Source organism: Malus domestica, chromosome 11 (genome assembly GCF_042453785.1).
Source record: "Malus domestica chromosome 11, GDT2T_hap1".
Lineage (NCBI taxonomy): Eukaryota > Viridiplantae > Streptophyta > Magnoliopsida > Rosales > Rosaceae > Malus > Malus domestica.
The window spans coordinates 30,358,668-30,371,273 of NC_091671.1; the positions used below are offsets into that span (position 1 = coordinate 30,358,668).

The 12,606-nt window shown below is 37.1% G+C and overlaps 1 protein-coding gene across 5 annotated transcripts; it reads left to right on the forward strand.

The window, feature by feature from the left end:
- Positions 1-1,847: 1,847 nt before the first annotated feature.
- LOC103448408 (protein METABOLIC NETWORK MODULATOR 1) lies at positions 1,848-6,043 on the forward strand. 5 transcript variants are annotated; one of them, XM_070808557.1, is made up of 4 exons: positions 1,898-2,074; positions 2,858-3,077; positions 4,210-5,439; positions 5,565-6,043. In XM_070808557.1, the coding sequence occupies exons 3-4, from the start codon at positions 4,261-4,263 to the stop codon at positions 5,634-5,636; spliced, it is 1,251 nt and encodes a 416-aa protein (XP_070664658.1). In that variant the 5' UTR covers positions 1,898-2,074; positions 2,858-3,077; positions 4,210-4,260; the 3' UTR covers positions 5,637-6,043. The 5 variants fall into 5 exon arrangements, with proteins under 5 accessions (XP_008385891.2, XP_070664658.1, XP_028944753.1 ...); XM_029088920.2 differs by lacking the exon at positions 2,858-3,077 and adding an exon at positions 2,558-2,643 and having other exon boundaries at positions 1,902-2,074; XM_008387668.4 differs by lacking the exon at positions 2,858-3,077 and adding an exon at positions 2,584-2,643 and having other exon boundaries at positions 1,910-2,074.
- The last annotated feature ends 6,563 nt before the right edge of the window (positions 6,044-12,606 follow it).

The following is a 12,606-nucleotide window of genomic DNA, read 5'->3' on the forward strand; positions in this document are numbered from 1 at the left end:
TGAGGGAAGAATAGATAAGGCATTATCATACGTAAGGAAATTGTCTCTCCTACCATTGTGTTCTGATTTTCATCACATGACATTAATTTGAGCAATTTTTCGGATTCGTTATTGGTGAGAATGTATAGCTGGGCAGAGTAAGAACTTAAAGGAGCTTCAGAGGGATCTCAAGCAACAAATATAAGCAGATTTTGATACTAGAGAAGCAGAAGATCAAGAAAACATGCAACGGTGACACCATTAACTCAGTTGTGTAACAGTAACAGTTTTGGAATCTTGGTGGAGAGAGAGAGAGAGAGAGAGAGAGAGAGAGAGAGAGAATTGAGTAGACATGAACTTGAATGCAAATGTAAATGTTTTTAATTACTTGAGTTACAAGTCTTCTGTTTTTTTATGAGTATTAAAAGGTAGAGTAGACATGAACTTGAATGCAAACGTAAATGTTTAATTACTTGAGTTACAAGTCTTCTGCTTCTTGATATGAGTATTAAAAAGTAGACCAATAAGTACATTGCAAATTGACATATTGTACATAACGAAGGCTTATGTTGGGAGATTTGTAATTAAAGAGTTGTGGAAAACATATGTCCTCAAAGATTATAGTTCGAACTTTCTCGTACCCCAAAGTGTAGCCCAAGCACGAATGCTTGTGCGTGTCGTGTACGGTTGGATCACTTAAGAGTCTTCTTTTTCCTTCCAATTTAGAGTGGTTGAGTTGAACTTCTACTTTGTAGACACCTCACAGGAGACAAAAGGGCCATCGAATAATGGTTTCGATGTGATATCGGTCAACTGCTCTTTGATTCCTAAATTTGAATTTTATTCAAAGGCAAACAAAATTCATCTTTAAGAAGCAAGTTTAAGTTAAGTTGGATGCTAAAGTACATCAAGGTTTATCTAGGTTCAAAGATTCTTTCCTATTTTTCTGGTCATTTATGCCGGAAAAATAGGTTCGTGTTGATGCGACAACTTGTGATTTAATGGTTGACTTTTGATCATTTAAAGTAAAACATTTAACGTGACTCGGTCATTTTAAGAATGTTAACATTAGATGTTCACCATTTTCTTGGTTAATGCTTTTTTGGATCTTCTTGATATTGATGTAAAAGATGAACGCTAATAACTCGTAGAAGGTAAGCGTTAATGATGCGTTGAAGGTGAGCGTCACATTCCTTGGGGCCTTGAATGTTTTGTGCACAAGGGACCATGTGGGTCCTTCCAAACTTTATAGAAAGCGAATCGGTTTTAGTCGGACTTTGTTAAGTTCTAAGACAAATTCTTTAAATTGTTGCTAGTACATATTCAATCGTGGCACGGTTGGGCACTCAGTCAGCTTCTAACCTAATTCTTATGACTAGTTTTTTTAAACCTTTTAGTTATATGGTCTTAATAATCAATTTGGCATGCTGCTTAATGATAACATTTATAGATTCAATCTGGATGTCATAGGTGACACACAATTACTAGCCTCTCTAGATGTGTTCGAATATACATTTCATACTTAAACATATATTTGAATTACGATAAATGAATTTCATTGAACTGTTATGGTTAGAATGAAAATGTGAAATTAGGAGAGTACAAGATAAGTGACCAAACTATATGTTAATGGTAAGTGAGCTAAATCTTGTCCATTTAAATTTTTCTTAGCAAATTTATCTCGATTCAACAGTTTTAATCGAATTCAAATTTAAATTCAGATCTTTATAAGCATCACATTATCTTTGTGAAAGAAAGTGAGAGAATTAGGGAGGATAAGAACAAGTAACAACCCACTTTTATGTGTCACCGCACTGTTACATCGTACAATGTAACATATCATACCTGTCAACTTTCCATCCTCCCACGGTAATTAATTAATTAATTAATAATATAATTTCAGCATCGAAAGTGAACCAAACAACCACATTTTCTCCGAACTCAATTTTTGTGTTTCTCTAGAATCTTAGTTTCCCCACCTCGTCCCTTCCGCCCCATACAAAACAAAACCCAAGGCCTCAAAATTCCCAGATAGCATCAACCATTGAAGCTTTTGGTTCTCCGCTCCACGACGTCGTTGCAACACTTGGAGAAGGTACTGCCAGTTTCTTCCCCAGCCTCTCTCAATCCCCTACCTCAGCTTTGTTTGTTTGTTTGTTTTTTTTTTTTTTTTACTTGGGTTCACTTAAATGTAATCAAAGCTCAAAACTTTTCCTTGGGTTTAATAGCAAAGTTAATATCCAAGTTTTGTTGGGTATCAAGTAAAAAATAAAGATAAAAATTTTAATTTGGTTTATCTATATTCTAAGTTGCTATTATGCTCAAATTTGACCTGAAAAAAAGAAGAAAAGAAAACAGATAAAGCAGAATAAATACGAAAGTGTGGTTGTTCAGGTGAGTGAGTGGAGTTATTTGCTTTTGTTGACCCCATTTGTGAAAAAGTTAGGAAATATTTATAACATTTCTCGGCAACCAGGTGGAATATTAGCTTTTTTTTATAAATAAGATAAAATAAAATATTTATGATTTTTTTTGGTTGAATCTTCAGTATTATTTTGAAATTACCATCTGTATTCAGTTCGGACTTGTTGCTGAAATTTGAAGGTGAATAATAAGGATCGAAAAGCTTCTGTTGCCTGGATTTTATTTTGTCTGTTGCTTCAGGTGTGTCTATTTTTTTGTGGTACCTGGATTTCAATTTTAAGTTGAGTCACTTGTATAAAATCAATGTCGATATAATTATTCATTTTGGTTCACTAGCATCTGTTGTGGCTTATATTTGCCTCTGCCAATTTCTTTTGCTGTCTTTCTGATGACATTTTGCAATCATGCTTATCCACTGATGTTGTTTGTTGATTCTAAAGCAATCATTTTTCAGTTATTAGGAATCGGGTTTGTCCGAAAATCATAATTGGCGAATGGTTTTGTTTGTCGCTTGACTTGGAGCACCGGAAGCTAGCGGCTAGCCTGTTCTATATAAGGGTATTAAATACATAACTTATGAGGGACAAACAATTGAGGTTAAACCAAGCTATGAGAATTTTGAGACTAGGGAACGTAAGAACTAGAGAAGTAGTTCATGACGGGATGTTGAGATGGTGGGTGCACAAGGGTTTTCTTTGTGTTTGTGTTTGTGTTTGTGTTTGAGTTGTACGATTAACTCAACTGTCTCTTATACTATTTATACTGGGTGAAAGAATAAATATTTTGGTGTATTTAGAGTCTAGACAAGAATTTTACAAAGCACTTGCTCGTAACATTTTCTTTCTCGTTCGTGTAATTACTTCTGTTGTGAATAGCAAAATGGTGATTCTTTTGTATCTAAGTTTGCAGTTGTACGTACGTCCTAACAAGTGGTGTCAGAGTTGGTTCCTAGAGTTTCAGATTACTTTCTTGTTCACCATTTGGTCGAGAAGTGTAGTCGTGTAGAGATAGACAAAACTAAGTAGTGAGTCAAACACACATTTGTATTTGGTGTCCAAGCTCTGCTTGTCCAAAAACTCACAAAACTTAATAAGGAAAGTAAATCAAACACGACGTGAAAAAGGATAGAAGGGGGTGGACTTTCTCTTGGTTTTGGAAGAGTGGACCCAGCGGGAGTCCCACAACAAGCTATTAGCCCTGTGGTAGAGTGCGTCTCTGATAATTGTGTACTCAAAAGAAGAAATCAACCCATGAAAATAACCCTTTATCGATGATTTCCTTATAAAAGTTCCCTTTCTCTTCGTTTTTCCTTTTCAGTTAGAATTTCTTATTGGGTTAATGTTACTTGCATGTAATGCACTATTACATACTAAGTGGATTTTTCATTTATTATCCAGCATCTTTTGTAAACGTTTGCTTCCTTTTTGCTTTGGAAGTTTACTATATTTTCAGAATCACGATTATTTAAATTATGGAATTTACATGTGGCTAAGTTTTAGCTTCTGTAGCTCAAGAATACTCAATAGATTCATTGCCTAATTTAGAAGAGAAATATAGATCCTTTTCTTAATGTTTTTTGTTTTCGTTAATATTGTTTGATATGGTAAAATTTTAAGCTATTAGCAGCTGGCTTGTAGCTTGTGGAGGTTAGCTTACTTAAATGTTCAACTTAATAATTTTGAGGACTCTGAAAGTCTTGGTGCATATGAATATGATTTCAGATTGAATCCAATATATCATTGACATGTAATTTAAATATCATGTTCCATATCAATTCTCTCATTTAAACTCTTCGTCTTGCTGTAGGGTGGGAAAATTTCGGGGAAGAGGACGAGAGTTTGGTAAAAGTGCCTGAAGATGAGCCAATCGGATCAAGGGAACACCCCTGATGGCTCGTCAAGTATCCCCATGAAGCGAAAACGTGGCCGTCCACGGAAATATCCCAAACTAGATCTGAAAGAGAATGCTCATGTGAGAAATGCTCCAAATCTGAACTCGGGGGAAAATGCTGGTACTGGTTTTCCTTCTGCTCCTCCTGGATTTCTAGGGAGGAATGGATACCAGCCCCATCATGGAGCTCCCAGTAATGGTGCAGCTGATGTCATGGTCGGAACAGTAGTTTCAGGTGTCATTGATGCAACATTTGATGGAGGATATCTACTTAGTGTTAGGGTTGGCAACTCTGCCACCACTATGAGGGGTGTTATCTTCAAGCCTGGACATTACGTTCCTGTTTCAGCAGAGAATGACGTGGCCCCAGATGTTCAAATGATAAGGCGAAATGTGATTCCAATTCCAGCTGAGATCTCTCATTTCCATGGTTCGAGTCCTCGTTCTAGAGATGCCATTCGGTCTGTTAATCATGTAGCATCAAAACGCAAACATATGGTTCCAGTGGCACCCCAAACTGCTAGCCCACTACTGTCCAGAGGCAACTTGTTGCCTGTTATACTGCAACCTCGAAATTTATCCGAAGGGGTACCACTCACTGGTTTATCAAATTCTGTTGCACCAGGGGATCCTCCTACCAATGCGCCAATACGCACCATCTGGGTGCCACTCACCAATGAAGTTGTAAACCAATCTTCAGATCTGGCAACTTCAAAAGTTAAGCAGGTTCCATCAGTTCCTCCATCAAATGGGTCGATATCTACCAACCAGATTCCAAGGGTTGGAAATCAATCATTGGTCTTCGAAGGTGGACAAAATGAGAATGGTACGTGTAATCAACCATCAACAGAGACGCTGAAGGCAGAAGCCAAATCACCGAGACTCCCAAATATACCTTTTGAAAAATTGGTTACCGAGGTAGTTAAGAGGATTGATACACCCTCACAAGCCCCTGCACATGCCCCCTCACATTCAACTGAGATGAACATTGAGGGTAGCAAGTCAACTGGCAGTGAGCTGGAGAACGATATGGAACAGCCTTTAGTTATTGAGCCTCTGCAATCCATACAGCCTAAAGACTACTCTATACCACATTCAAAACCACCGGAGGACGATAGAAATGGAAAAATGTCTGAGCTGTTGCAGGTAAAAGGACTCGTCTATTACACATCTGCTTTAGCAATAGTAGTTAACTTAAAATGTCTGAAGATATACACTGATTCTAAACATCTCAACAAGTTTCTTTTTCTTTTGGCTGGAAAATCAACCAGGTTTTGCAGGAAAGCATGAGGGAAAGCGAGTCAACCACAGATTCGAGAGCGAAGATGGATGAACCAAGCTAGACTGTGCTCGGAAATGAAGTATCCGATGTTTCAAGAAAACCTTCCGAGGCATGAAATGTTTAATTTTATGGTTGCCACCTTGTATGGATATTGTGTACATGCTTTGGTGATGGACATCAGGTCTTTGCATGATGTGGTAATCATACCTGTATGCGGAGTGATTGTGTTTTTAAACAAAGGATGTTTGATATTAAGTACATAGAAGGTTGTTTTCTTAAAATAGTTGCAGTAGAAGATTTGTCTTTACCCGTTTTGTAGTTTATTTGAGAGTTATAACTTCTTGGATATGTTTACTTACCTGCTCTAGTACTGTCAAATTTCCCCAAGACATAGGGAAAAAAAGTCAACAGGCTTGGAACAAAAGTTGTATGGTGCTTTGGAATATAAAGATATTTTGGTTTTTTTAACTGTTAGATCTTGTTTTTTGTGTTTTAAACAAAAATTTAACGGTTAAAAAATTCGGAGTATGAGATACATTGGAGCATTACGGAACATTCTGGGTTGGAAAACACAAGGTTAAAATTCAAACCATCAGACAAGATCAATAATCCCGGACATGATTGAAAGCTAAACAACTTAAAAAGGGGACAAGGAAACCTGGGATTTCTCAACATACGGTTGTTCCTCTCCTTCCAAATAAAGGACTTCAGAGCATTTATCATGGAAGTTTGTCAGTTTATATTATATTTTGTCTGGTCTATGGTCATTCATACCATGGAGAAGGATAGCTGCTTGGTAGTATTCAGTACTCTTTGATTTTTCTTTTAACAAACAATACAATATTTACAAGGGATGTGTATTTACAAGGGATGTGATATCCACACATCCTTTTTTACTTCTATCACACCTTTTTAATTTTCGGCCGTCGAATCGAATGAATTGAAGAAGATCAAAGAACAGAAGTTAACAAGGGGTATGAAAGAAGTAAAAATGGATGTGTGCCACACATCCCTATTTACAACTATTCCAATCGACTGCTGGCCCACATAAAACAATCCATTGCTGACCCACGCATAACAATCCACAATGAGTCAATTTAGTATCAAAGTCAGTTTTCTCTATATTCGTGTGAGTCAAATTTGAGATCTGTAATTAAGTAAAGATCGAGTGTCGGTAAATCAAGTGACCATGTGCAATTATATGATGGTACTATTTAGAAGTGAGCAATTGTACGAGTACCACTATGTAATTTCCATTATCAGGACCAAATAGATAAACAATGCTACACGGTCCTAGATGTTTACCATTTTTTGGCCAATCGACATGGTACTATATATGTAATTGAACTTTACAACATAATTGTGTAAATATTAGTAAGTTTTTACCAACTAATTTGCCAGTTTTTGGCTAATCAACATGGTACTATATATGTAATTGAACTTTACAACATAATTGTGTAAAGATCAGTGAGTTTTTACCGACTAGCATTATTTGACTAGTGATACTTCTCTTTTCAATGTTAAAACTTAAAAGAGATCCAAAGAATTCCCTTAACTTAATTGTGTTCTTTTCTGGGGCAATAACGACCGTTGCCACGCCGATTACATTATCCTGGCTACTTGGTAATCCAACTCGGACATACAAAATTCACCTTCAAAAATTGGTGCCGTTTTGTTCCATGAGCCTTTAACCTATGTCTAACCAATAACCCAACCCTCAGATTATGGTTCCCAGGTTTATATAACATATTATATATATACACATCTAAACATGCACCACCAGACATTTTCAATGAAACAAAGACATGAAGCAGATTTGACAAAAACAAGATTGCATGCAAGCATACATATATAGAAAGTGGAAAAAAAAACCGAAGAGTGCAATATATATAATGGGATATTGATCGATTACGTACAAATTAAATGTAGTATATCAAGTAAGAACACTATTACATTAGATCAAAAACCGTAGTGTAAACAATATGATCGATGATACTGGTCAAATGAAAAATCTACAATTTACAACAACATAATCAAACAAGTACAACAGGTTGATCCACATTAATTGTTCCAAAGGTCGTCCAAGTCTATCATGATGTCACCAGGGGTGTAGTCAAAAGTAAGAGGGGGAAGTTGATCCTTATCCATGATATGATGATTATGATCAAGATCGGATGGACTAGATAGTGAAGAAGCCACGGTGGCATCGGCAACAACGTAGTGTGGCTGGTGGTCTTGTGTAACGAAATAGTGTGGTTGATTAGCGAACCCAGTAGTAGCAGTCTGCGGCGGATCATACTGAGAGGAAACAATACCACTACTTGGGTCTTGTGTACTGGAGTAGTAGTACTGTGTCAAGTCCGTCATAACATTACTCACCAAACCATTGTGCTGAAGATAGCCTTCTTGGCTAGATATTGACATACCTAGTGAAGAGGCCATAGCTGGGTCTACGACAAAATTTAGCTCAGGGAGACATACGTAAGTATCTGGCATCGCCATCATAGTAGTATTGTGGCAAGTCTGTTACATTACTCTGCACTTGTTGCTCTTGATTGTCTGGCCCAGCCATAGCCAGTGATGAGTAAGCCACAGTTGGGTCTTGCGTAACAAAGTAGTGTTGCTGCTCAGCAAGCCTAGTTGGCAAGTTTGTAACGTTGAGAGGATCACTAGTAGCAGTCGCGTGCTCCTGCTGCTGCGGAATATCATACTGATTAATAACCTCAGAGTCACAATAGTAAGTAATGTGGCTGATCCACATTAGTCACACTAATACTACTACTAGTACTAGTTGCATTAATACTAGTCTGCTCCTGCTGCTGCTGATTGTAGTGATCGCTATTAACCTCAGAAGACATGGGAGTAGCATAAGATTGATCAATATTCTCTGATTGCATCCGAATCCTTTTGCGCTGGGATTGTACTACTGCAGTCTCCTCGTGATCATCCGCCTTTCTCTTTCTGTCAAAGTTCTTTCAAAGCCGGCAGACTACATATTCGGCATCATTCGGACGACTACTTGGACTTGATTTAATGCGCATGACCTGTTTAGGGTAAAGGCTGAACTCGTGAATAATCCAGCAACCGCTTTCTTGAGGATACTTAGTATTCTTGTATTGATACCTTTTAAAGAAACCTATCGTCTCCTTAGGGCTGGTTTGGTATTGCTGTGCTTTGAAAAAAAGCTGCTGTGAGAATAAGCGGCTGTGCTGTTAGAATAAGCGGATGTGAAATAAAGCCAGTAGAGTGTTTGGTAAATTTTTTTGTGAAAGTGCTTTTGGAAAAAAAAGCAGGATGATAGTGTGTCTTTTTATTAAAGGAGCACTGTAGCTCCGTGTGCTTTAAAAAAACTGGCTTTTTTTTAAAACAGCAAATAGTAGCTTCAGCTTTTCCTTTGATTTTCAGCTTATTCTCACAGCAGCTTCCAAAATAAGCCCTTTTTTTTTTCAGTTTACCAAACACAAAAATGACCCTCAGCTTTTTTTCACAGTGGCTTTTTTTAAAATCACCTCAATCCCAAACAGGGCCTTAGTCTTGGGATCTTTGACTTTGGCCCCTGCGGTCTCGCCCTTCCATGTCCCAGACCCTATGGTGCGAGCCACTCGGGAACCCGTACCCTTGGCCGGCTTCAGCTTGGTGAAGAAATAAAGGTCTTCATCCTTTTCTAAATTCTGTTCGCCATTGTTATTCCATATATCTCTTGCCTCCATGCTACCATAAGGATCGATCTCAGGAATAACATTCTCAACCCTAAAAGGTGTGCCACGAACCTTGTTATACAGATAGTATCCGACTAACTCCTCGTCTCTTGGATGACACTTGTAACCCACGGGAAAGGTATCAGAATGTGCCATAGATTAGGTAAGGTAGATATAGCTAGGTTTTCCTTCGACTTTCTTGACAAGATAGAATATTTCTTGTGAGACAGATGGTACGACGTACGTAGTAGGGTTTAATATGTGGAGGAGAAGAAAGTTTGATTAGGGTTAGAGGGATTTCTTGGAGTAGTGAAGTGGGTTTAATGTGAGTGAGTTCTTTGCTTGCCCTCCAACATATAGATGTAGGGCACCGCCTCTCAATCATTTCCATTTAATTAGCATGCAATTTGATTCCGAGTAGATAGGGTTTCAAATTTTTGGTCGAAAAATCAGGGTTTTAATTATATATCAGAAATCTGTTTGGATTAGGAAAACTCAATATAGACTACTAATAATAATTCAGCTAATGTAACCCAAAAAAAAGAAATTAACTAAAACACCCACCTCATTTTTACTTTTGGAAATTAACACCTAGCTCAGCTCATTACCCCTACCGTACTTTAACCTAACGTTTGGATTAAAAAAGAAATTGACATTTCAAATTGTTGTGCGGAAAAAAAAAAAAAAAACTTGGGACCTCCAAGTCTCAAGTTTAAAATCTATTAAAATAGTTGTTATTTCTAAATTTTCATGAGGGAGCGAGGGTTTTTATTTTATTTGTTTTTTGTAATCTGAAAATTTTGATACAACTGCTTTCGAGTTTTTTGTTTCGAATGTTTGTCATGAGAAGAAGGGAGGAGGTGGAAAGACTAGGAACCGAGTGTATTTGAGAAGCATGTTGTTTCACTAATGATTATGCAAATTAGCAAGTTGTTGTGATTAATTTGATCAATCAACCACATAAAATTTTGCATTTTCCTAGCATTTCATCAAAAAAATTGGAACATGAAAATAGTGGTAAATTAAACTGAAAATAAAAAAAGCAAATTTAGGTTTAGTCAAGTTGGTTAGAGTTGTCTGCTCCAACATCTATATCCAAATTTGAATCTCTCTTCCCATAAATTTAGATGAATTTGGTATAATTACCTTATTAAATTTACAAGTGAGCAACACTTTTAAATCATAGGGTGGACACTTGGAATCGAAAACAGAAACACGAACCAAATCGAATTGAAGGTTCAGTTTTGCGGGTTTTGAAACAGTTGCGGTTTTGAAACCAAACCAGAGTTAGGAAAACAGTTTGGTTTCGGTTTTGGGTTTTCAAAACCGAACCGAAACCGAAACCACACCATATATTAAATGTCATGTTTTAATTGGTTCTTTATTAGAGTCCATATATTTATAGTATAGACTCAACTATACAGTGTATGCCATAGTCCGGTAGCAATGTTTTTCACTTTAGTTTCGGACAATGATTTCACATAACTTGGTCTTAGCTGAACTATTGTATTCCCTTGCCCACACTCGATCAAAATGGGAAAAGAAGAGAAATGCAGCAGATAAATAACAAGAACAAGATAAGGAAAATGCGGTTCTAATTGAAAATCTAATCAGTAGTACTCCTAATTATCAAAGTATACAAGAAGAGCAATCAATTCTCTCAGTTCCGCTCAAACAACATAAGACCTTGACTAGCATAGCAAGCTCACATGTAAAAGCAAGCCCCCCTTTAGCATAAGACCTTGTGCTCGTCCTAAACAACGAGCACAAACCTGTAAAAGCAAACCCACCTTTAGCTACCAGTTTTGGAATATGGTTGCTACCGTGACTGGAGAAAAAACGCACTCAACATTTTCCCTTCCTTCTAGGACCAAAACCAGAAGAACCAGACCGAAACCTCAAACCGAGAAGAAAAAAAGAATCTCAAAAACCGAACCGAAACCGTTTGAAACCGTACCGCAAAATGTTTCGGTTTTGGTTGTGATTTCACTCGAAACCGCACCGAACTGCACTACGCCCACCCCTATTAAATCATGTTATGCCATGCTTTGGGAAGAAAAGTTGGGTGTTGGATTGTTCATCCGCTATATGCGCTTTATCAATAATTTAGACAAAAAGACTAATCTTGGAACTTGAATGATAAATTTAAATCACCAGAATTAAAACATATAAGGGAATTAGACATCCAAAAGCTTAAAATTGTCAAACAGACTACATATAATATATAATGGATAAAATAAATCTTTTGGTGAAACATGAATTTATTACATACTGTACTCATATGTCATAATACAAATGAAAGAAATGAAATATTTTCTGTATCCCACATATTTTGTTACATGTGTAATACTTACTTGAGTACCAGACACTTGAAAAAAATTTCTCGATCACATGGTAATTGTACTAGTCAATGACAAAAATAAAGTTAAAGATAGAAACACGAGGGGAGGTGAAATTTCAAATCAAACGAATCAATACATTCTTTGTTCGAATACTTTGCAAAGCATTCCATCGTCAATTATGAACTTGAAGCAAAAACCATGAAACCCCCTCCCTTTTCGTACTAGAAAAGTTCATTTTTCACAAGATAATGTAAAAGTTCTCCGACTTTAAGGTAGACAAATAACACAACGAATGAATACAATTTGAAAGAATTTAAGGCTGAAATGGGACTTCAATGAGATGATTTTTTTTTTTTGGTGGGGACAGAAATGATAGAATTTCATTACCATAATCAACCACTTACAAGGATACTAGATGGGCACATATGCTCCAATGATCAATTTCTTGATTTGGAGGTAACAAGCACAAATTACAAATAATTTTAAACCCCTATATGGCCATCACACAAATTACACCACTAGAACGAGGAATCCCAAGATTAATATGTCCCATAGACAAGACGTGACACACCAAGCACCAAAACCCTCACCAAAACCATCGCAAGACAACGAGGCTACAAAATTGTAGAAGCGACACAAATCACTTGTTGAAGCAACACAGACCAATCATAAAAACTAAACTGAAAAAACAAAAGAACAAGTCGACATGTCCACAATGGAGATGCAGCTGCAATTTGGCAGTAGGCATGGGTAGCGAAAGCAGAGGCTCATGCAGGTGTGCGAGGCTAGTTGTAGCCGGGATAGACTCAGAGGGGCGGGGCAGAAGGGAATCCAGCCAGAGCCACCAAAGTCATCGGAACGCCACTACAATCCAAAAACTTGCATAAAACATGTTAGCACCAAGAGCCGCTAGAAATTCCTCTGATCGGTGTTGGTCGTAGTGTTGGAGAACAATTCAGAAATAAACAATATAATAGAAATAAACAGAACT

Coding starts and splice junctions, on each gene's coding strand:
- LOC103448408 (XM_008387669.4), top strand. CDS start 4,261: ATGAGCCAATCGGATCAAGGGAACACCCCTGATGGCTCGTCAAGTATC. Junction 5,440..5,564: donor AAATGTCTGAGCTGTTGCAG/GTAAAAGGACTC, acceptor AAAATCAACCAG/GTTTTGCAGGAAAGCATGAG.